At 47.2% G+C, this 22,532-nt stretch overlaps 8 protein-coding genes across 8 annotated transcripts; 3 read left to right on the plus strand and 5 right to left on the minus strand.

Annotated features, from left to right (window-relative positions):
* Positions 1-69: 69 nt before the first annotated feature.
* On the minus strand, positions 70-4,222 carry TREMEDRAFT_63821 (uncharacterized protein; the record flags this gene model as incomplete). Its single annotated transcript, XM_007006102.1, has 17 exons — positions 70-257; positions 302-423; positions 471-484; positions 530-666; positions 710-760; positions 800-867; positions 915-1,043; positions 1,787-2,186; positions 2,229-2,322; positions 2,368-2,529; positions 2,571-2,712; positions 2,759-2,936; positions 2,976-3,136; positions 3,197-3,310; positions 3,431-3,535; positions 3,582-3,742; positions 4,199-4,222. The coding sequence occupies 17 exons, from the start codon at positions 4,220-4,222 to the stop codon at positions 70-72; spliced, it is 2,250 nt and encodes a 749-aa protein (XP_007006164.1).
* A 303-nt stretch (positions 4,223-4,525) lies between these two features.
* On the minus strand, positions 4,526-7,672 carry TREMEDRAFT_40073 (uncharacterized protein). Its single transcript, XM_007005978.1, has 10 exons — positions 7,274-7,672; positions 6,387-7,128; positions 6,077-6,226; positions 5,861-5,988; positions 5,681-5,817; positions 5,489-5,638; positions 5,091-5,443; positions 4,864-5,047; positions 4,745-4,820; positions 4,526-4,698 (listed from the first exon to the last, which is right to left on the minus strand). Exons 1-10 carry the CDS (start codon positions 7,376-7,378, stop codon positions 4,663-4,665), a joined length of 2,061 nt encoding a protein of 686 aa, XP_007006040.1. The 5' UTR covers positions 7,379-7,672; the 3' UTR covers positions 4,526-4,662.
* Positions 7,673-9,140: 1,468 nt separating this feature from the next.
* TREMEDRAFT_44940 (uncharacterized protein) lies at positions 9,141-10,629 on the plus strand. The gene is made up of 5 exons (XM_007006017.1): positions 9,141-9,241; positions 9,486-9,740; positions 9,905-9,979; positions 10,027-10,276; positions 10,462-10,629. Exons 1-5 carry the CDS (start codon positions 9,182-9,184, stop codon positions 10,536-10,538), a joined length of 717 nt encoding a protein of 238 aa, XP_007006079.1. The 5' UTR covers positions 9,141-9,181; the 3' UTR covers positions 10,539-10,629.
* Positions 10,600-11,999, minus strand: TREMEDRAFT_40077 (uncharacterized protein). The gene is made up of 4 exons (XM_007005979.1): positions 11,735-11,999; positions 11,340-11,599; positions 10,822-11,112; positions 10,600-10,774 (listed from the first exon to the last, which is right to left on the minus strand). Exons 1-4 carry the CDS (start codon positions 11,897-11,899, stop codon positions 10,618-10,620), a joined length of 873 nt encoding a protein of 290 aa, XP_007006041.1. The 5' UTR covers positions 11,900-11,999; the 3' UTR covers positions 10,600-10,617.
* Positions 12,000-12,217: 218 nt separating this feature from the next.
* TREMEDRAFT_72064 (uncharacterized protein) lies at positions 12,218-14,704 on the plus strand (the record flags this gene model as incomplete). The annotated part of the gene is made up of 10 exons (XM_007006210.1): positions 12,218-12,294; positions 12,613-12,780; positions 12,826-12,884; positions 12,931-13,422; positions 13,474-13,583; positions 13,626-13,752; positions 13,912-14,126; positions 14,170-14,353; positions 14,447-14,566; positions 14,613-14,704. 10 exons carry the CDS (start codon positions 12,218-12,220, stop codon positions 14,645-14,647), a joined length of 1,587 nt encoding a protein of 528 aa, XP_007006272.1. The 3' UTR covers positions 14,648-14,704.
* Positions 14,705-14,888: 184 nt separating this feature from the next.
* Positions 14,889-16,840, plus strand: TREMEDRAFT_32709 (uncharacterized protein; the record flags this gene model as incomplete). The annotated part of the gene is made up of 4 exons (XM_007005922.1): positions 14,889-15,230; positions 15,541-15,942; positions 16,183-16,318; positions 16,602-16,840. 4 exons carry the CDS (start codon positions 14,889-14,891, stop codon positions 16,838-16,840), a joined length of 1,119 nt encoding a protein of 372 aa, XP_007005984.1.
* A 293-nt stretch (positions 16,841-17,133) lies between these two features.
* Positions 17,134-19,517, minus strand: TREMEDRAFT_32854 (uncharacterized protein; the record flags this gene model as incomplete). Its single annotated transcript, XM_007005930.1, has 7 exons — positions 17,134-17,312; positions 17,439-17,575; positions 17,643-17,831; positions 18,071-18,377; positions 18,466-18,709; positions 18,888-19,014; positions 19,165-19,517. The coding sequence occupies 7 exons, from the start codon at positions 19,515-19,517 to the stop codon at positions 17,134-17,136; spliced, it is 1,536 nt and encodes a 511-aa protein (XP_007005992.1).
* A 170-nt stretch (positions 19,518-19,687) lies between these two features.
* On the minus strand, positions 19,688-22,059 carry TREMEDRAFT_44947 (uncharacterized protein; the record flags this gene model as incomplete). Its single annotated transcript, XM_007006018.1, has 4 exons — positions 19,688-20,227; positions 20,278-21,437; positions 21,498-21,827; positions 21,878-22,059. 4 exons carry the CDS (start codon positions 22,057-22,059, stop codon positions 19,734-19,736), a joined length of 2,166 nt encoding a protein of 721 aa, XP_007006080.1. The 3' UTR covers positions 19,688-19,733.
* Between the last annotated feature and the right edge of the window lie 473 nt (positions 22,060-22,532).

Here is a 22,532-nt window from a genome sequence, read left to right on the forward strand (position 1 = left end):
GGCTGATTATGCTTTTTTACCCCAAAATAAGGCATGGAGCATTTGGCGTCCTTCTCCTGCCAGCACACGCTACAATAATTGACAAGTTGCGCTGTCTTCGACTACACCTTGAAAGCTGATTGATCGACTGGTTTTCTCGGAAGGTAACTCAACCAACTGTGCGGATCCGGACCACTGACTTTGGCTTGGAAGTGTGGCCAGAGAAAGCTGCCCTTGTGGTGTGTCCGATGAAACTCCGTGCAGCTGATTGACCGGTTCTTCTTCATCAGCATTGCGTCGAAGGGCAATGAGGATCACTCACCATGTTGAAATCTCCTTGACGCAGACAAAGAATAAACAGACGATGAAGAAAACAATCCAGCTGGACTGGATTCCGTCGTATGTTTGCTCAAATACGAGTCGAGATGTTGCTGCATTTCCGATCTGAAGTGTTAGTGACTCACAAAGCAAGCAAGAGCAGACTGAATCACCCTTCCCTGAAGCCCTATCAATCAGCTTTGTGGAACTGGTTCTCAGCTTACGGACTCACACTCCATGGTGGTATGGCGAATTCCTGCTGTTCCACCGGACCTCCAGGACTCATTAATTTGGCAAATGACAGATGTGACAGCTTGTTTTTCATGTACCCTTGCCCACTTGATGCCGTTGCTTTGGAGTCGATGAAACCTGATTGTGAGTCTGTATGTCTTGTAGTTGGTATCTGACCCACCATCTCTCAACATCCAAGAATGCAATGCTGCTATCTCGATATCGGAGCAACCTTTCATCAATGACATTTGGTACGTATGTCAAGTCTCACCGTATGAACCCATCATCTCTTCAGACTCTGGAAACTTGCAATTACGTCTTGCTGTGGCAACTACTTGTCTGATCATCAGCCAATTATAGAATTAGGAAATAGGGAAAGAACTGACCGATAGAGGTACAGCAACCTAACACTAGCTTTGATTTTGACATCTTCATCATACACCCTCTGCTGCTTGATTCGACAAAACAGACATTTGAAACGCTCGGGTGCATCTTCAATTGCATCGTCCATATAGCTGTGTCACGAACTACGTCGCGACACCTCGATTACTCCACCAACAATGACCCTCCTTTGGCCATCAAAACCCCATCACGCCTTAACCTCTTTACTCTACACGTAACTCAGGACTTCTGACACCAAGTACGGCGAAGTTAGACGGAGTTAGGCTAAGTAGGAACAATGGGAGCAGAAGTACGGCGAAGTTAGACGGAGTTAGGCTAAGTAGGGACAATGGGAGCAGAAGTACGGCGAAGTTAGACGGAGTTAGGCTAAGTAGGGACAATGGGAGCAGAAGTGCGGCGATGTTAGGCGGAGTTAGTCGAAGGAGGAAGAGGATGGCCGAGGGCTCGGGGAAGTTGGACGAAGTGCGTTGAAGTACGTCAAAGCGCGAGAGGGTTGGATGAACGTCTAGGAGGAGTAGATAATATTAGCTGAGAAGATCGCTGAAGTTCTTCAGCGATCCTTGATTGTTGTCAGTAGTGAAAGACAGATAGAGATAGCTATAAATCAAGATACATCGCCATCAGTAGAACAAAACCCTAGTTAGAGTAACTACGCCGAAGTACGCCGTAGTTACACCCCTTTCGACGTCTGCGCCCTCCTGGTTGGGTGAGACATCGACTCAGAGCGTGAAGTTAGCCGAGGTTCGTCGACCGTCGGTCTATTAAGAAATAGTTGTTCGACGGCCGTGACAAGCTGCTTGATCAGTCATCTGTACCCACCAACATTCAGGAGGAGAAACCAATTGACCCAGCGCACGTTCCATGTACCCATTGACAACACAGAGCACATTGTATTTTGGTTTCCCCGCATTGCCTCTTGCAAGGACACTTTGCTTTCTCTTTCTTCTCGAGATCGTTCTTGGATTGGACTGCAGACCTTTTTTCCTTGGAATTTTCGCGCTGCACTCGACCTTTGGGTTTACGCTTTGAGGCTGGTGGTTTAACCGATCGCTTGCGTGTTTTGCTCGACCGAGCTTGTTTCCGACATGTTGCTGATTGCTTACGTTTGGAGGTGGGAATGGTCCGGAAGTTGTCGTTGCTCTGTGTCGTTTCCTCGCCGTCGCTGGAGGTCTCATGATCGTCGACAGGAGCTTGAGGAGAATGTGATTGTGTGGACAAGCCAAGGGCTTGAATATGAAGGTTACAATTATAGACATCTTCAAGCGTCAGAATCGCCATCTTGCACCAAGCTGACTTACCTGGGTCATCTGGTGTAACTGACTCATATTGGTGTCCGACCAAAGTTACGGTTTCTCCGGACCTGTCTAATGACATTGTTTCATCGGCGTCGTTCTGCGTGTCAGTAACCAGATGCTACCGACGGCTGTGATGGCTTACTGTACCCAATTGCTGACTGTTCTTCGCACAAAAGCGAACGACTCCTTCCACAATAATTCCCGGAAGGTGAGAATGAAAAGGCGAGTGTTGCCCTGCCAATTCCACAAGCTGTCCGTTGATCATCTGGCCCGCTTGTTGGATGGAAGCATCGCTATTTGAGACCTTTATTGTCAACTATGATGCGTTTGTTAAGAGTGACATACCCAGGCAATGTTCCTTTCCTGAGCGTCCTTCTCTCTGCCAGATCTTCTCCATGACGCAGATATGTCTCCTGGGTAGTCCGTTGGGTGGGATTCCCTGGGGAGAAGATTGGCAATGGAAGTCAAACGGACATTGATTTTATGTCTGGTTGTCAGCAGACTTACTATGAGAAAATTGAGTGGAAAGTTACAAGAGCGGATGAGAAAATGTCGAACCAGCAATTCTCTCATACGGTTGCTGATTGGCATCTCGAGTTCCAAACCAGACATCACCACGGAAAAGTTGAAAGTTGGGCGGTTCGTACGTGGTTGGGGTGTGACCATAGTATGTGAGGCGGAAATCTAAGAAGGATTGATCGTGATTGTCAGCTGCGGTGAGAGCTCAACATCCAGGAATTGAGAACCTACCTGGTAATGGATCAAGCTCATCACACGCATTGATGAGAGTATGTTGGACAGCTCTCATCATACGATATACGTCGGGGGAAGTTGGAGTTGATTCCCCAAAGGCAATACCTGGAGCACCTAGGGCTGAATAGACGAAATCAAACCGGTACGCCTCAATGATACTGCACGTCAGTGGCACATACATGTGACTGAGTTGTGTACATATGAGGTGAAAGCTTCACTTATTTGGGTCTTTAGGATCAAGAAGGACCACAATGTTGAGAGTGCGAAGATAACCTCGTGTTATCGCTTCCATAACACCGTTCAAGAGTTGGAGGATCCAATTGATGTGTGAACTGCCCTGTCAGCCAGTGCTTGTACTTCAAGACCACAAATACTTTTGGAAGTCCGCGGCTCTAACATACCTGCGGAAAGGGAAGTGCAGACAAGTGATGTGATGACCAAGTATCACTCACGAATGATCCTTCTTGAGTCGACGAACATTCAATGATGATGCCATGTGATCACCTGATTCAGGTTGTAGCTCGTGGACCTCAAGATTTTCGTGGTCGAAGATGTTGCTAATTGCTTAGCTCGTGTTCTGTATCACTGTCACCGAGTACTCACCGTTTCCAAATGATATTCGCGATAGTCATGTCTAAGATATTTCGGACTTTCTGACAGGTGGTCTCTACGATTGAAGTCGAAGTTGAAGCCGCATCTGTCGCAGAGGCCGAACGTCCACGGGAGCGAGAGCGAATTGCTGTTGTTGTTGAGTCGAGTTGTCTCTGTAATTCAGCGATCAAGCGAGATGACTTTGTGACTAGCATTCAGTATAGACTTCAGTTGTGTAAGTGATATAGAGAGTCAAAAGCATTTCAATCAGCATTGTCAAGCGTCACGGGTCAAGAAGGTCAGAAAATGATATTAGCAAGATCGTCAGGAAATTCAGCAAAGAGATGGCTGCCAAGTGTAAGAGTAACCACCCAAGGTAATCTACATGAATAGGATCGGTCAGATCAGTGAGAGAAAGTGAGTTGTCAGTGAGGTGAGAAGTTTACGGTGAGGTGAGAAGTATACAGTGAGGTGAGAAGTTTACAGTGTCGAAGTCAGTACATCAGCGTGGTGAGATGACGAGATAAAAAGGTGAGTTAGCGCATGAGTATTGAGGTGCAACATCAGTGAAGTGAGTAGTCGCCGCGCGGTGCTTGTACTGTAGGTTAGAGACGAGGAAGAAGACTCACGAATTTGACCGCTGTTGCCGGCATCTTGTTGGAGCTGAAAGTTCCTAGAGTGGTCGTCGGATAAGTAACGAGGGATAATGTGAGGGGAAGGGATATGAAAAGAGAGAGGAGAGATAAAAGAGAAAGAGATGAAAGAGAAGAGATGAAAGAGAAAGAGATGAAAGAAAAAGAAGAAGAAGAAGAGGAATTGAGACGCACAGGCCCCCGTTGGCGCACGGATCCTCGATCCAGTCAACGTCCACAGTCAGATGACGTCAACACCACTTTCCGTATGTACCTATGTAGGTAGTGTGAGTATACAGTACCACCTAGGTAGTGTGAGTATACAGTAGAGTACCTGATGCATGTTCAACGATACAGCGGAGTCAGTACAGAAAGAAAAGTCAATAGATTCTAATGTGTGGTTTACAGATGGGATGGGTCAAGAGTTGATAGTAGCCGGAACTTCGAAACGATTCGAGATCTTACACAGATTCGACATCTCTAGGTTCGCCTTCAAACTATTCGTCAGATAACGTCCCAAACAGGGAGAGGCAGGTGGCTTACAGCTTTCTTTGCTTCTGGGCAATGCCCACCGCCTAGCTCACGGTCGATTTGATGGCAGATGAAGAGCGCATCAGCACTGTCGTCAATGACATCCACCACTTTCGAGAGAGATTACTCACGTGTCACCCAGAACCGCAGCCCCTGCGCGAATAGCCAGGAACGGGATTCCTCCACAAAGTAAAGCGGCAAACGGAGCGTATCCGGGATTGGCCAAGGTGTGTGTCATATACAGGTAGCCCGCCGTGGCCGTGAACAATCCCACGGCTGTTGAACTGAGGGTGAGAAGAAGTTTGATGAGTGTATCTGCCTGTCAGCTACATTCTCCAAGGGTCACTGGTGAGCTCACAATCTAGAAATCTTCCTCCCTTTCGTCTGCCAGCTAAGTTGACCGCTCTCTTCGCACTGGGCCAGAATGCCTCCCCTGTTAAACCGACATATACCAGAGCATAGCCGTTCAGTTGATCCAGTACACTAGCGATGACGGCGAAAAGGGGTGTAAGCTTCGAGAGGAAGGCCACGGGGGCAGGAAGGGGATTGCGAGGTGAGGTGATGCGACGAAGCTCCGCAGCGGACCTTCCGACCACTCGAACGATGGCGACGATACCGGAGCCGAGACAGATGCTACCGAGAGAAGTACCGGTGGCACGGTGTACGGCAGCGGTCGTCACGTCCACAGCAGAGGGGTGTCCAGGGTCATCTCTGTTTTATCAGTATAAGTAGAAAGGAGCACAAGTGAAGACTCACCGATGGAAGTACCATTCACCAACAACACCAGCCACAGCTACCCGACCAATCCCTCGAAGGACACTCCATGTCCAAACCCAGATGAGGGTCACAAGAAAGATGAGCCAGCCGGCATAAGGGCGGATATGGAAGACCCATGTGTTCTCACGTCTGAAATTGTCAGCAAGGAAGTGAAGACGGAGGATGACTTACGGATGACGCCAGTAACCGATCATGCCGAGTCGTAAGAGCATAGTGAGGAAAGGTATGGAAAGGACAGCGAAGATACTGAGAAGAAGAGGGGTCAAAAGCAATAAAGGGGTATGAGTGAGTAACAGGTGTGTTGAAAGCTAGTGAGATAAGCAGTGCTTCCTCGAAGGGATAGCGACCCACCTCCACAACAGCTGCAGCTCTCTCCAGACGTTTGCGACGGAGCCATACCATTCTTCCAAACATCGCGGCCAGCAACCAGAGCAAAAGAGCCCCTATCCGGAGTCCGGTGGTCCCCCACCATCGATCACCTGAGCCGACTCTGTCAAGACCTGTACTTTCGAAACTGGCGGCCAAAGCCCACCAACCACAGATGAAGAGGGAAAAGGGAATCGCCACTGCGGTTGCTAACAGGACGGGTCGAACGGTCTTCCGGAGCAACAGCAGGAATGCAGGCGGTGCAAGCAGAGTTGGTACGAGAAGAGCGAAGAGCAGTGGGAGGAGGGGAATGATGGACAGGGCTGGGCGGGTTGGAGCATCTGGCGGTGGCTATCTTTGTCAGTCAGAGGCAAACGAACAGGCACATGACTTACATCTGTAGAACCCCATACGAAGAAAAGACCTATGAGCAATCCAAGAAGGCTTGTCAGCCACAAGGCCAGAAATGGAGAGTCTGTGATGTCAACACATTATCTGAGCGCAGTTAAACGGAACAAACCTTTGTATTTCCGCAAAGCATCACCCTCCCAATGGCCGAAACGACCCTGATACAAATGTAACCTCGTAGGCACCGTCGTCCTTCGTCCATCTCGTTCAGAAATTAGCTCGTCCGGACCCAGCAGAGGTTCTTGCAGATTGCCACCGCTGTAGGCCGGAGGTCTCATTGATGCCTTGTACAGCTCGGATGGTGACAGCATGTATCCCTCATCATCCTCATCCTCGTCTTGTTCGCCGATTTCTGAGTCTTCTTCGGTTATCTTATCACTCTCCTCGCTGTCGCTCGATGAAGAAGCAGGGAAGATACTTTGATGTGCTAACCAACCCTTTTGTGCTCGCTTTGACAAAGGTTTCTGCGCCGGTTGCGGGGGTCGTATGAGAGATTGGCGAACTGAAGCAACGACATCGATAGGCATCTCGGCTTCTTCCTCAGAGCTGGTTTCATAGGGGTTTGGTACCCCTTTCTTTGATTTTCCTACACCTCTTGACTTGCTCCGAGACGCTGAACGCCTAGGAGGGTCACTCTCGGGCATATCTTTGGGACCGTCGAATAGAAGGCCCACGCCTATAGAGCCATCGCCTATATCGGGAAGGTCGTCGATACCTATACCTGGGAATGGAGGAGTTTGCATAGCGGGAGGCGAGAGACCGCCTGCAAGGTAGGGTTGTGAGGTTGAGGCGGTAGGGGAGGTGATGAAGGGATCATGGGGAGATGGAGAGGTCGCACGAAAGATCTGGTGATGCGTCAGCGTCAATCACAGATTTTTCAAAGACTGATTGGATGTTTTCCGAGATGACGGAGGCATCGGTAGATAGCTGGGAGACCCAAGAGGGGTGATGGATTGGGTCAAGCTACGGATCAAGTTAACTATTGCTCACCTGACTGTCATCTTCCATTCCCCTTCCTCTGGGCGGCGACGTTTTGCCAGATAAGAAACGACTCGCATACGCCGAGAAAGTCGATGGTCCAGCGGTTGACGGCATCCTTCTGGTACTCCAGCTATAGCAGAGCGTATGATGCAGTCAAGAGTCAAGGTGACAGTCTAGCAAGGCAAGGTCCTAAGGCTTACGAGTCGAAAGAGTAGTGTTTGTGAAGAGGAAGAAGCGCGTGAGCCAAGTCGGGTGTTGATAAGGCGTGATCGACCGTTTTCCCGGATCAACTCGAGCTGACGTGGCCTCAGTGGTGACCCTGATCACATCGATGTCGATTTCCACGTTGTGGGGAGATCGGCAGGTAGTGATTTGTATGCTGATGCTTAGGGAGAGTTGAAGGAGACGTCGCAGACAAGGGAGAGGAAGATACGGAGACGGTTATTCATGAAGGTGGCGGAAATTTACCCAATCCGGTAAGTGGGGCGAGTGTGGCAGTCCATGTGGTCATTTTGGGGAATGGGGAGGATGCCAGCTATGGCGGAAACAAGCATTGAAGGCGTGATATTTGAAGTGGGCAACTACATGATCGCTGTGAAAAGCAAAGAAGAACATCTCAACCAGTGATGTCTCTCCAGCTCATTGTCGTTCGGCCACAGAGTTATGGATGGGTGGTTTAGGGTAGAGCTCCCCTGCGTCCCCTGCCAATCGACCCCAGCGCCAACGCTCACTTCACTATTCTCTGAGTACATTAGTCAGATTTACGCATGCCTGTAGGAGCACGTGAGGCTTATCAATCGAACATGAAGCATTAATCAGACTATACCATAAGAAAGGAACCCAAACATCTTATGAAAAGTACCCTCTCTCATACATTTCCCCCTCCTCACCTTCTCAAAGGTATACTTCCCCTCCCGCGTCTCACGTTTTACTCATCATGTCTCTGATATAAATGGCCATCGTACCGCTCTCCACTCTCAAAAGACATGTTTGTTCCGATCATACTCGCCCTTCTTGGACTCCCTCTCTCGGTCCAGGCGGCCGGAAGCCAAAGTCCATGTGATAATCTTCCTCCTGGTGGTAGACCAGTCTTGTTCACTTTGGTTGATCGGACTGCCCTCACCGTGAGTATTTCTTCCTGACGAGTGAGATGGAATCTGAGAAGATAGGACATCAATACAGGCTGCCAGTACTTCGGACCAGGATCATGGACCCAGAACAGGACTTGTGATACCGCCCCTGGTCAATACGTCGTTCGAGCTTGGGCGGATGAAACGGGTTGGAAAGATAAGCCCGCCAACTCGACGGTGTTGGTGAGTTCTATGATTAATGACATAGTTCAAAATGGAACGACCGACTGGCGGGATGTGGCTGATATGACAGGCAACGTTGACGGGAGCGCCTGTAGGAGATGACAAACAAGCGACTGTAGAGTTGAACAATGTCAAACCGTTCGTTCAGGTTGTAGGAGCAAACAGTGCTCAAGGAATGACGCTTGATGTCAGCTCTTAAGTAATGTCGGAGCTGTTATGTCCTTGGATGACAAAAGAGACTCACTAGCATTTGAGAGAGAAGTAATTGGAAGATCATGTAAGTTGTACGAATACCTACCAGTGGATAGTGCATAGATCCTTCATGTAAAGACATTCAAAGTCCGCCGGGCCGCCGGCCGCCAAGTAAGCATGTGACACTCGTAAGTGTAAGGATTCCGAGAAGCTAGATAGTGCTTGGATTGCTAGAAAGACATGGATAGTTGCCTAGTTGCCGGCGGTAAAACATGCCTCCACATTGAACATGACGTCAGATTTTTCTTTTCCTTTCTTCCAAAATTGAAAGCCTTCCTCTTTCTTGTCCATTACAAATTTCTCTCGACATCCAACCCTCAAATCTGATTTGCTAGTAGTCTATCATATCAAGATGTCAAAACCTACGGTGCTCTTCATCTTCACATCCGCTGATACCCTCCTTAACGGAGCCGTGAGTCCGTTTCCTCCGGCGTCAATTTTCCGTCTTCCCTTCAATATCCTGTCCTCTCGGATTCTTCTCAATGCTCTACCTTACCTATTTCCACTTTAGCATTCAGTAATGTAAAGCACAATTGTCTTTCATTCTCCATTAGTAGAACGTCCTGGCCATTCAATCTCCCGAAAGAAGTACTAGGACATTCATAGGACAGATTCCAAGACCAAGGTTGTCGGACCAAAATGCTGACAAAGGACAGAAAGTAGGGTGGTACCTTCCTGAAGCTGCTCATCCATATTACGCTCTCACATCATCTGGGGAGATCGCTGTTGATGCTGCTTCCCCACTTGGTGGTACACCTCCATTAGATCAAGAATCCGTCAAAAACTTTACCGACAAAGAATCTGTCGACTTTTTGGAGAAAGATGAGGTAGCGGTGAAGTTTTGGAAGAATACGAAGAAGATTAGTGATGTGAAAGCTGAGGATTACGCTGCTATCTTCGTGGTTGGGGGTGTGAGTTAATCTTCATTCATCCCTTACTAACCATTCTTCGTTTCGCATACCTACTGCTGGCTTCTCTCGTATTGTTCCACCCAGCTTACAGTGATCATACATCGCCGTCTTGGAGTTTGAGATTTCATGGAGATTAGAAGTGGGATACAGTCATTGATAGACAGCATGGACCTTTGATCGATCTCGCTACAGATCAAGATTTCAAGAAGCTCTGCGAAGAGTTCTATGCTACTGAGAAGGTATGTCGAAACTTATATCAAGGGAGAGGATGTCAGCTGACTGAAAGCCTGTCACTGCTGTCTGTCATGGTCCGGCCGCTTTGCTTCAAGTAAAAGCTCCTAATGGAGACTCCATCCTTAAGGGCGTCAACGTCACGGGTTTCTCGGATGCTGAAGAGGCTCAAACTCCGTATGCCGACTATGTGAACATCCTTCCTTTCTCTCTGGAGAAGAGACTGAAAGAAGAGTCTGGGGGAAGGTACAAATGTGCTGAGCCTTGGGCAAGTGAAGTTATTTGGGATAAAGGTATTTTGACAGGTGAGTTAACTTTTGATCTCTTTCCCCCATCCGCAGAATCCCGAGGGATCCGGATGTGCTTGTCCACCTATCATCCCTTCTTACGTCGCTCGATTTGGGATTTGTGGATGTGATGGACGAGGGTCGTCGGGCTTGTGGAGTCATGCGAAGTTTGAGTCAGAGGTGGTTAATGCTAATTTAATTAGGTCAAAACCCCGCATCCGCCAAAGGTTTAGGAGAGAAGCTCAAATCGTTGCTTCTCAAGACGGAAATGAAGGCTTGAATGCCAAACGAGTGCGACAACCCTGATAATTCTGGTCTTCTGCCTCTCCGCATAGCACGTTCTTGTACCCCTGATGCATTCACCTCACATTACTTGAAGCCAAATCCAGCACTCTGTCCGCGTACCGCCCTAAACCCAAATGTCGAGTCAATGCCGTTCGTAAGATCGAATTCTCCTCCAAGGAATAGATAGGGTATAAATACCCCACCAACAGAGCATCAAGAGGTGTTGCATGTCTATCTCTCAGCCTGTATCCAATCATCGAACAGTAGTCACGACTTACTCTGCTTCCAAAGCCCAATTATCTCCGATGAACACAGCCAATGCTTGGATAGCTTCTACTCCTTCTCTCACCACAGAATCTTTATCTATATGTCTCGCATCGCCAGTGAAAGCAGCAGGAAGAGGTGTCGTCAAACCTGCTAGTAATTCCGGAGGGGAAGGGAATGACAAATGCCATGATTCCGATTGAAATGGTAAAGATGCAAGATAAGCTCGGTATAAAGGGCCCAAAACGACTTGGGCAATGGCTAAAGCTTTATCGTATTTTTCTTGAGAAGGAATACCGTTCCATCTTCTTCATCAGCTTTTCGTTCATGTACTGGCAACTGACCAAAAAAAAAAAACGGAACGCTTTCGCAGCCAGATTGGTTCCGCGCCGTTCCTGTTTTTATGTTAGGTGCAAAGTATATGGTCTAACAAGTACTGAGTACCGAACGGCATTAATGCGACATATCCAGAGAGTGATTTTGACGGGCGTGGAGTGGAAAATTGAGAGAGTGTAGTAGAAGAAAAACCCACTCTTTTGCTTTACCCTTGAGAGGATAATTCAGATCTAGCCAACTTCTGATATCATCCGTAGCTACCAACCTATTTTCTTTCGGGAGATGCAAAGTCGGTAGAGTTCCACCCGGAGCAGAAGCAACGTTGGTCCAAGGACGGAAAGTCACTTCCACAGGTGGATCTCGTGAGAGGAAGAGAAGTTGAGTTCTTAATGATATTGGATGGTTAGATGCCCATGATCTATGATGAGGATGAGAATCTGAAGAAGGTGGATGAATCTGATGATCAGCTTGTTCCTACCTACCCGATGTCTCAAAACGAATATCAGTAAGTAGTCTGAGGTGACTCGGGTTCGCAGTGATATTATAAGTAAGGTGGTTAGTTTAGAAAAGATGTGACTTTGATGAACTCACCCAGAGAGAAGAAGAGTTTGAGGAGGTCTGCCAAGTTATAGAATCTTCTTGGTCTAACACCACCAAAGGGAATTTAGCGTAGAAGGATTTGATCCATGTTGGTGCTGCCCATATAGACTGGGGTGAGGAGATAGGGAGTCGATCGGGGAAGCCGGCCGTTGTCATATTTGGACACCCCACTCTACACCGTGCAGTTCTGTAACTTGACCCGGTTATTGAATCGCAGTTTGGGAGTGTAAACGTACTGTATTCGACTTAAGTTACTAGGTAGCAGTTGGCATCCAGAACATCTCCAGCCCAGCAGAGGAACTCATATCGGAACGGAACCAAATTTGACTTCTTCTGCGGCAATGGGTGATGGAATGACGTCGAGTTTTTCCCAACCCACCAACTTTCACCTTTCTCCAATTTGACTTTTCACTCGTACAAGCCATATCTGAATTGTTCAAGAGAGATCAGAGAAGTGCAAATTAGCAACGCAAAATGTCTACTCGTCCGGCCGCTTCACCAGAACCTCAAGGAGATGCTAAAAAGGCAAAGACTACACAGGTCAAAAGTGCGTTGAGATGTTGCCCACGTTTGAAGTTTGCAGGGGGTTTTGCTGATGGACAGAAAAGGTCTGCTTGATGTGAGTCTGAGTGACTGAATCACTCTGACATGCTACACCTATCTTACTGGTCTCATGGCTCTCTGCGCCTGCTCAACTCGTCTTCGATACACCACTCACAACTCGCTCATACAAGAGACTCGTGATCTTCCTTTGTCCTATACGCTTCCGTGGTGTCCGCATTGATGGTTGAAGTTGGCATGTATCGAGGACGCTTGGTCTCAGGATCAGGGGGATTTATGAAATGATCAAATGACTGACGGATCAACAGCGTCCACGACGGTTGGGGCTTATCAGACAACGAAAAGGGCAATGCCGTCTTTCACGGCGATACCACCAACATGGACGCTATTCGAGACAAACACAACTTTGTCGAGCTTGAAGCGCATGGTTTAGCCGTGGGGCTCAAAGAAGGATTGATGGGTAACTCTGAAGTTGGGTGAGTGTTCATCATACATGATTTGAATCTACACTCATATGGAAGACATCTCAATATTGGTGCTGGTCGTATCGTATGGCAAGACATTGTCAAGATTGACCAATGTGAGTTCTTGACACTTCGCTGATGTCTTGATCAATTGACGGGCAGGTATCAAAAAAGACGAATTTTCCAAACAGCCCGCCATTGTGGACACTATGAAAAGAGCTGCTTCTCATGGTTCACGCTTGCACCTCCTTGGTTTGATATCCGACGGAGGTGTTCACTCGCATATCACCCATGTATTCGCCCTGCTTCGATGTGCCAAAGCCCATAACATAGAACACGTTTACATTCACTTCTTCGGAGATGGACGAGACACGGCACCTAGGTCAGCGACAAAGTATATCCAAGAATTGCAAGATTACATCAAAGAAGTCGGCGTGGGAGAGATATCTACTGTCGTTGGTCGATACTTTGCCATGGACAGAGACAAACGATGGGACCGAGTCAAGATTGCAGTCGATGGATTGATCAGTGGAGAGGGTGATAAAGTGGAGGCTGATGATTTGGTCAAGACGGTGGAAGCGGGGTATGAGAAAGATGTGACGGACGAATTTATCAAGCCTATCATCTCTGGATCGGAAGATTCAAGAATCAAAAGTGTGTTTTTTCCTCATACTCTTGGTAGTGAATCATGGCTGATCAGCAAAGAGGGAGATACTTTATTCATGTTCAATTATCGTTCGGACCGGATGCGAGAACTCACCACTGTTCTCGGTTTGCCTGATAAACCCATGGAGGTCACTGTACCCGATGATCTGGTAAGTTTGTCGTTTGCAGATATCTGTCAATCTGACCATCAGCATATAACCACTATGACCAGATACAATCCAGACTTTACTTTCCCTGTCGCTTTCCCTCCTCACAGTATGGCCAATGTGCTGGCGGAATGGCTTGGCAAGCAGGGCGTCAAGCAGTGTCACATTGCTGGTGAGTACTTGTCTCTCTTCTAGGTGTTGCGGATTGTTCAGCGGCGACGAGAGGCACGCATCCCGGCCTCTAGTGTCTTGGGACAATCAAGGGTGCCACCGCTCCGTGACCTGAAAGTAGGCTGTGTTAGATACTTTGAGGTCAGCGCTGATATTCCAGAAACGGAGAAGTACGCGCATGTCACGTTCTTCTTCAACGGTGGAGTGGAGAAAACATTTCCTTTGGAGGAACGTCACATGATCCCCTCTCCCAAAGTTGCAACATACGACAAACAACCCGAGATGAGCGTTCAAGGTGTGGCCGACAAGGTGGCCGAGGTGATCAAGACGGGAGAATACGAATTCGTCATGTGCAACTTTGCCCCTCCCGACATGGTGAGCTCCATATTTACTCATCGACATCATCGCTGACTTCGAGGTGGGTCACACTGGAGTGTATGAAGCGGCCGTAGAGGCTATAGGAGCTACAGACAAGGCCGTCAAAACAGTCTATGACGCATGTGAGGAGGCAGGTTATGTTCTGTGTATCACTGCGGATCATGGAAATGCCGAGCAGATGCTTGATCCTGAGACGGGCAACCCCCACACCGCGCATACGACAAGTGAGTCTCTTTCTGTCTTCCCCTTATGCCCAGATTTCTAAATCCCTGCTGGAATTCCTACGCGTGCGTGGAAAGATGTCAAGCTCATCGCAGACCACGTACCATTCATCGTAACCGGAGACAAGGGCTCGTTGGAGGTAAGCCCTGAGCCTGGGGCATTGGCAGATGTCGCTCCGACCGTCTTGGCCATCTTAGGTTTACCTCAACCAGAGGGTGAGTTTTTTTCTTTTACCTTTGTGGCGTTTCGCTGATTGAGAAGAAATGACTGGGAGATCTTTGCTTGCCAAGCAGTAAGTCTTACATAGTATCTAAAGTATCAGTATTATAGAAATCAATGCATCGAGTAAAGTCGCAAACTGCAGCATGCAGCATGCTGCTCGCTTACATACCGTCAACCTGTACAAGTCCTCCAGCGCTAAGATATACGAGTAATGAACGGAGCACGGAATTTCATAGGACGTCTGACGAATTCCCGCCACTTTGCTCTCCTGTTCACTTTGCTGTTTCAACTCTCCTTTGCACTTACTTTCCCATCATGACCAAGGATCAACCAGATTTTTCAGACTTGGAATACTTCAACGACGCCCGATTCCAACCTCCCGCATGGGCTCAAGAACATTTCCCCATTGCTGGAAGGAACGGATGGAAGAACGGCGAGAGCTCAAAAACCCCTCTTGCGTCAGGGTCAGGGGAGTTGAAAGATCCTCCGGGATTACCTCGGGACGAGGACAAGCGTCACCAGACGAATGATGACACTCTCAAGGATGAAGAAGATGAAGAGAATGGGGTAGAAGATGATGAGGAGGTATGGGAAGATGCAAGGGAGGAGGTGGATGTGGATCCTGATAATGCAGAGTTCACTACTGAGCAACTAAGTGTGAGTTTGTCTTCTCGCTTGGACTTGTCTATCTCAATGTACCTCTCTACACTGTTTTCTCACATTTGTCAATTTTGAAAGTTGTCCGAAGTATCACTACTGCGTCAATATACTCTCCCCCCACATTTACTCAACCACCACCTCACTTCACTACCAGCGAGTGACGAGTGAAAGGAGCTTTCAAAGAATTCCGTCACAACCCAACTGTTCTCAATTCTGATATTCATTTTCAAGGACACTTCAATCTTGTTCTTAACTTTTCATAAATCCTGTTTCCCTCAATATCGAAGAACGCCTGGCTGACTTATAGGACCTCCTCAACAAAGCTATAACCCATAAAAATAGGGGTAACACTCATTTCACATCCCATCCTCCCGCCCATCAATCCGCTCTAGAAGCCTATACGGCAGCTCTAGATCTCTTACCTTCAGTCCCTCCACCTCCATCAAGAAAAGGGAAATCTCCCGAGGTTGACATTGGACCGATACAAGATGGTGCTGATTCCATGGATAACACTGGGGGAGCAAAGATACATGAAGTAGATGAGGTGGAAGCGGATATGATCGAACGTGAAGCTCACGAAGGGGTGGAAATGAGGGAGAAGAGGGAAAAGGAGAGAAGAGAAAAGAAAGATAGGGAAGATGTGGAAAAGGATATCAGAGAATGTACGAAGGCTTGTTGGGGTAATAAAGCTGCTTGTTATATCGCTCTTGTGAGTTGGGTCATGTTTTCCTTGTCCTCAGATACCTCTGCTCTGTCAATTCTCTCCTCACGTTTTATTGCCTCTTCATGAGCGTATCACCCATCCTGATGACGACTTTTCTTCTATATTGTACTTATCTGCCCACAGTGAGAGCTGAGTAATTTTGGATTTCCGAATTTAGATTAAGAACAGTCCATGTTTTCCATATAGGACTTTAGAGTAGAAAAAGAGAAGTAGATCTGATATCAGAACGATGACAAAGCCGCAGTGGAAGCATGTACCAAAGCTCTTGAAATCGATCCCACTTATTTGAAAGCATTACAAAGACGAGCCGGGGCAAACGAAAGAATAGGAAGTTGGTCTTCCCTTACATCGGCTCAGGAAGGTAAGTACAATACCTTTTTTAAATTTCTTCTGGTCCATATCCGCTTGTCACACCTCTCTGGAGTTCTTCTACCTCATGTCTCTATAATCATTCCATCGTGTTATTCTCACTTCCAAATGAGAATACAAGCATCACCCTCCCGACGTCTCTCTTACGTTCTGGACCGTATACCCCTTCCCCTCTTTCCCTTTCCCTCTCACTTGTGAAAAGCGACGTATCGGGGGACTTATATACTAACAATATAATCAGAAGTGTGTGCAGATAACCTTGACTAATTCATCAGATTACACACAATTAATCTCCCTCCTCCCACTCAACTCACCACTCCTTCCGGCCATTCGTAAATCCCTCGCTCGTCTACCGGAAAGTATCCGTCTTCAACAGGAAAAAGAGAAAGACGAAATGCTTTCTAAATTGAAAGAATTGGGTAATGGTATTCTGGGTAAATTCGGGATGAGTACGGATATGTTCAAATTTGAACAACAGCCTGGTGGAGGGTATAATTTATCTTTTGGGAAATGATCTCGCCGATCTTCCTTTTCTTCTTCATACATTTTCAACCTTTTCAGAATCATTACTCGTACAGTTGATCAAGAACAGCTGTTGGACATCCCGACTGTACGTGATATCTTCTACATGCACATCATGTTTTACCTGTCAAGGCTGGACATCGTGACGAAGGTCAGCGGGCCGTTGTAGAGACTCCCAATCAGGCTCTGAAGAAAGATGAGTGAAAGAGTCATACAGATGACAATATATAACATGCATTGTGATGATGAATTGATTGAAAGATGAAATATGATCTACTCATGCCTCTACCGTCTTTCTCCACCATACACCATCGATCCAAGTCCATACCGTATCCCAAAAGCCACTCCTGAACAAAATACCTGTATGAACCCCAATCCCAAACAAAGACTTTGTTCTCTCATCGGTCCGAAATGTACCAAAAGTAAATTGAGGATAGTCAAATTAGTACTTGACAATATAACCCCTTCTCCATCAGAACCACTCTCCTTTCCTCCATCTCTAATATTATCCGGATCCGAATTCTCCCCGCTCGTCTTAACCTTGACAGCGACTTGATTCCCTGACTTATTTCGTACCTTCTGGGTCACACTCATAGTTGAAGAGGCCCTTTCGAGCTTTACTAATCGTAGAATTTCCATGATCCGTAAAACTACCCTGGTTTTTATTTCTGGAGGTCGTTCGAATTCTGTCAAACTAGGAAACAAAAGATCTGTCGTTGCGTCGTATCTTATCATCAGCTAAAAACTGGAGACATGTTATCAAGATCTTGATAGATTTGAGTGAGATAGCTTACCTAGGTAATCGGTGTCGAGGACAAGGAACGAGATGAAAAAGTTGAGGACAAGAAAGTATAAAGTTGAAAATCTGAGGTATGAAGAATAATATGAGCGTCTTGGAAAAATGTCCGTGGATCGCTACGACTGAAAAGGCCATTCCTGTGAAATAACAGAATGTGTCTCCTGGAAAGGCTTTGGCTGGGTACCTAGAATCTTAGCCATCGCTGATCAACTTGGTCAGCATGTTGTAAGGTATATGCCACTTATTTGACACATAGGGACTGCAGAGACATTTGAGGGGGACCAGAGAAGCTCCCTTCGATGGGAAAGTACATAAAGTAACCGAAGGGGTTGAGGTGATTGAAACAACTTGTGAGTCGTGCAAGGTCAAGAACGTGGGTTATGATGGGCTTTTGAGAGAATGGAGAGGAGAGAGAAGACTAACCAGTTATGCCACAAAAATCCAGCACAAACACCGACCATGGGGGCCATAAAATAAGCACTCATAAGATGACGTTGTACCACTTCCCCGGCAGCCCAACCTAGCAGTCTACCCTCGGATGGATTGCCTCCTCCCACTACGGCCAAGAACCTCTCTGGCCAGATTGGGATGAAGAGAAGATCGTTCAGCAAGACAGATAGAGAGATGATTAGAGCTTGAGTGACTTCGACACCGTTAATACCAGCGACGATATTGATGGAGTTTGTCGTAAAAGTGGGTAGTAGGAGGAGGTAGATGTAATACAGAGGTCCTATTGGTCAGCTGATCTTCTCATAATGTTCAGTTGGATATCGTATAGAGAGTGAAATGTAAAGGACAAAGATTAATGCGCCACTCACCTAAATCAACAACCTTCGATCCTATCCATCCTGGTAAGCCGATGGATCTGAGCCAGTTGCCTATTGTAGAAGGCAAGACAACAGATGTCCATCCCCCTTCAGAGTAATACACCAAAAGCGTAGGGACAGAGGCTACAAGAGGTATGGGTAATTTATGTCGCCATCGAATATCGAAGAGATCGTCGATGAACCCCAACAGTGTAGCAGTGAGTAGGGAAAGGAGGGAGGAGAGGTAAAGTGTGAGCTGAGGTCAACGTCTTTACTACTTTCATACACGTACCTCCCAGAACTATCGTACGAAGACTGTAAGACCTTTACGAAGAAGGAGACAAAATTGGAGCTGGGGGATGGAAGGGGAAGGTAGCAAGGCGAGAAGGCAATATGTCCATCTGGAAAGGATGACCGAAAAGAATTTTACTCACCTCTTGTTGAGAGAAAGCTACACCAGAATCAGAAGAAGGAGTGAAAAGATGTGAAAATGGGAATGGAATGAATAACATCATGAGTAATATGTAAAGGCTTGCACATGGTAAACCGAGGCATTCAGGACTTGTCTATCAGCACTTGTTCCATTCACTCCATCTCCTGAATCCCCACTTATTCAGACTATCAGAATCAAACATTCTAGTATGTCATATATCCTGTAGCTTGAAGTCATATGGGAGATTGAATTGGATAGAACCCATCACGCAGACTCACATGTACGGTCCACTGATACGTCCTCCAGGTTTACACAAATCTCTCCCTTTCAATCCTTTCTCCACAAAAGCTTTCCCCACTTGAGGAACAAGTACCACAGAGCCTACGAACGCCAATAGAGAGAATCCCACATTGGCTTGTAATGCGGGGAAAGATGGCTGAACCACGGATCGCAATTTGTCGAGGACTTTACCGGGTAAAGGAAGGTAAGTCAGGAGAGAGGAATGAAGTAGGATAGGAAGGAATGGTCGGATGATGAGAGTGAAAGCGATAGGTGTTACAGTGAGTAGAAATAGTTTAGGGAGGGGTCGACCGTATTGCTCTTGTCCGTCTTTCGACTTTGTTCTTGACATTGGCGCCATGGTCGAGTTGTTCAACCACAAAGTAGTTCTTACCCACTTTGAGAGATGAAACGTGTGGAATCACCAGCGACGTTGCGGGGCTTCTTAAACAATCCGTCAGGACGGCGATGTACAACCGAGGGGCTTCAACTGTCAGTACGTAGACAGAAGTCAGAAGAGATAAATCGAACAAGATGCAACGCTGACGTGCTGACAGATAATCTAAATTTACAACGACGCCCTGATGAAACCTTCCAAACCTCCATTGACCCATATCTCTTGTACACTACGTCCCACTCTCGCACTTGGATAAACCTTTTCTCCTTCTTCTCCCATCCTAACGCTAACCCTCCCTCTTCTTGTATCCACCTTCACCGTCCATCCTTCCGGTATCACAGTCAGCTCCCCATTCTTCCCACCTTTATTCCTTTGTCCGTCTTTCCCAAACCATGCCGTAAGATCAGAGATGAGTTGCGGTGATTCGACCAGGATGAGACCGTTGTTGATAGAATTTCGCTTGAAGATATCTCCAAACGACCCGCAGATGACCAGAGGTATTCCAGCATATTTGATAGCGGTAGCCGCTTGTTCGCGAGAAGAACCGGTACCGAAATTATAACCTGAGAGGAGGATAGGTCCTGGTTTTATAGATTCTGATGATGAGGAAGGGGAGATAGAACTTATTTGACGGACCGATGAGGCGAAAGTGGTATCATAATTTTCTACAGGAGTCAGCAGTTCTTCTATTAGTGAAGAGAGAAACAGGACTAACCCATGACGACTTCTGCTTGACGTTCGGGAGTTATGTCATCTTGATAAGTGTATTTGCCAGGATACATACCATCCGTCGTCAAATTATCCTGAGGGGCAAAGACGAGTGGACCCTCGAAATAAGCTGGGAAACCGTCAAGAAGTGGTTCTAAACTACTTTCATCCACTTCCGTCGGTCGAGCTTCAGAGTCCTCTTCGATTATAGATATCCTAGGTGTTTCGTATTGTGGCAATTTTGATAAATCGAGAGAATCGGGACCACAGATGTATCCTTTCGCAGCGGAAGCAGCAACCACAGCCGGAGATGCAAGATAAGCAATAGCCTCTGGTGAGCCCATTCGCCCTTTGTAATTCCTATTGGTAGCACTGATACCCACTTCGCCTTTCTCCAACAGACCCACCCCTAAGCCAATACAAGGTCCACAACCGGCAGGAAGAGTCTTCGCGCCGGCCTTTACCAATGCTTGCCAATCACCTGATTCCTCGGACTCGGCCTGGACTCGACTGGAAGCAGCAGCGATATAGAACTCAACACCTGGTGCAACCTCTTTCCCTCGAAGGACATCGGCGGCGGCTTTGAGATCGGAGGCACGGGAATTGGTGCATGACACTAGATACGCTTTGTCGATTTTGATAGGTGGATCGAGAAGTTTTGGAAGGGGCGTAGCAATTTTGACAGAATTGGGTCCAGATATATGAGGTACCAATGTTGAAAGATCGAGTGATAATCGAGATGAGTAATGTGCTCCTGGATCGGCTTCAGGTTTGTTGACGAGTGCATCGTCTAACCTCTCAAGGTTGAGTCTGGGATGTAATCCTGATCGTGTGGAAGTGGGAGGATTGAGGTATTGATATAATTCACTCTTCTTGATTAACCCTTCGTACCATCTCCGTAATTTCTCATCCGCAAGGAAAACACCAGCAACGGCTCCCCATTCGGTGGTCATATTGGCGATGGTCAATCGTTCGTCGATTGAGATATGTTCGATACCTGATCCGGTAAATTCAATGGCAGCGTTAAGCACTTCGTCTTTGTTGAAAAGACCTGCGAGAGCGACAATGACGTCTTTTCCAGTAACGCCGGATGATAATCTTCCATTTAAGGCAACAGATACGACTCTGGGAATCTGCCACCAGAATTTTCCAGTGGCCCATATACCTCTGCTCAATCAGCATAAACCAACTTAGGATCAAAGAGTTGAAGAGTGAAAAGAGGCTCACGCCGCATCTGTCCGTACTATGGCAGTTCCAAGACAACCAACACCTCCGTAATGATTACTATGACTATCACTAGCAACTACCATCTTCCCCGGCCAAGCGTAGCCTTCCTCGACTATGATCTGATGCCCTATACCCCTTCCAGCAGGATAGAAATCGACTCCATGTTCCTTTGCGAAAGCTTCGATTTTTCTATACTTTGCAAGATTCGTCGCTGATTGGTTCTGAACGTCATGGTCCAAGGCGAAGACGGGTTGACGAGGGTCATCAAGTTTGGAACATGAGAGAGAGAGGAATTTCGATATTACCGGTCCGGTGTTATCATGGGTCATACTGAGTATTCAGCTCTCGATGTCTGATGCCTCTGGGCTGCAAATACTGACACATGTTCAGGACGTATCATGACATAATCTCCAGCCCTTACTTTGGCTCCTGGTTGGAGGTCCACAGCGTATTTTTGTACGATTTTTTCGACCAGATTTTGGGGTGATGAAACGGTGGCATAATGACGCCAAGACGATGGACAAGTCCGCCGGGACGTAGCTGTCCTCCAGAAGGAGATCATTGTGCGATCTAACCACACTGATGCACTGGACCAGTATCTACAATAGAGCCCAAAAGACGAGAGTAGTGTGAATGATTGGCAATGTTGGGAAGGAAAAGTCTGAACTTTTCTTGATCGAGTCGGAGTTCGCCGCCAATACCGACAAAAGCCGAAACGATCGTGACGACCAATCAAAACACGTCGGAAACACCTCGTTCAACACCCATTCACCCTTCTCACCCGTACAACGTCGCTAAGCTAGATACTGACCGGGTCGATCTTGCTCACCTTTGTGCGAGTATCAACTCCCTCTGACTCTCTAACGAGTTTGGTCACCTGACTCTGATCTGACACCAATTCAATCCTTTATGTCCCTCGAAACAAAAGTCGATCAACGGAGTTGCGGATCAAGGGCTTCTCTCCTCTCATGCTGAAAACCGTCTCCACAAGCACCCTTTCATTTCCCCTCCCATAGAACGTTTGGCAATCCGTCT

This window comes from Tremella mesenterica (genome assembly GCF_000271645.1).
Source record: "Tremella mesenterica DSM 1558 unplaced genomic scaffold TREMEscaffold_9, whole genome shotgun sequence".
Lineage (NCBI taxonomy): Eukaryota > Fungi > Basidiomycota > Tremellomycetes > Tremellales > Tremellaceae > Tremella > Tremella mesenterica.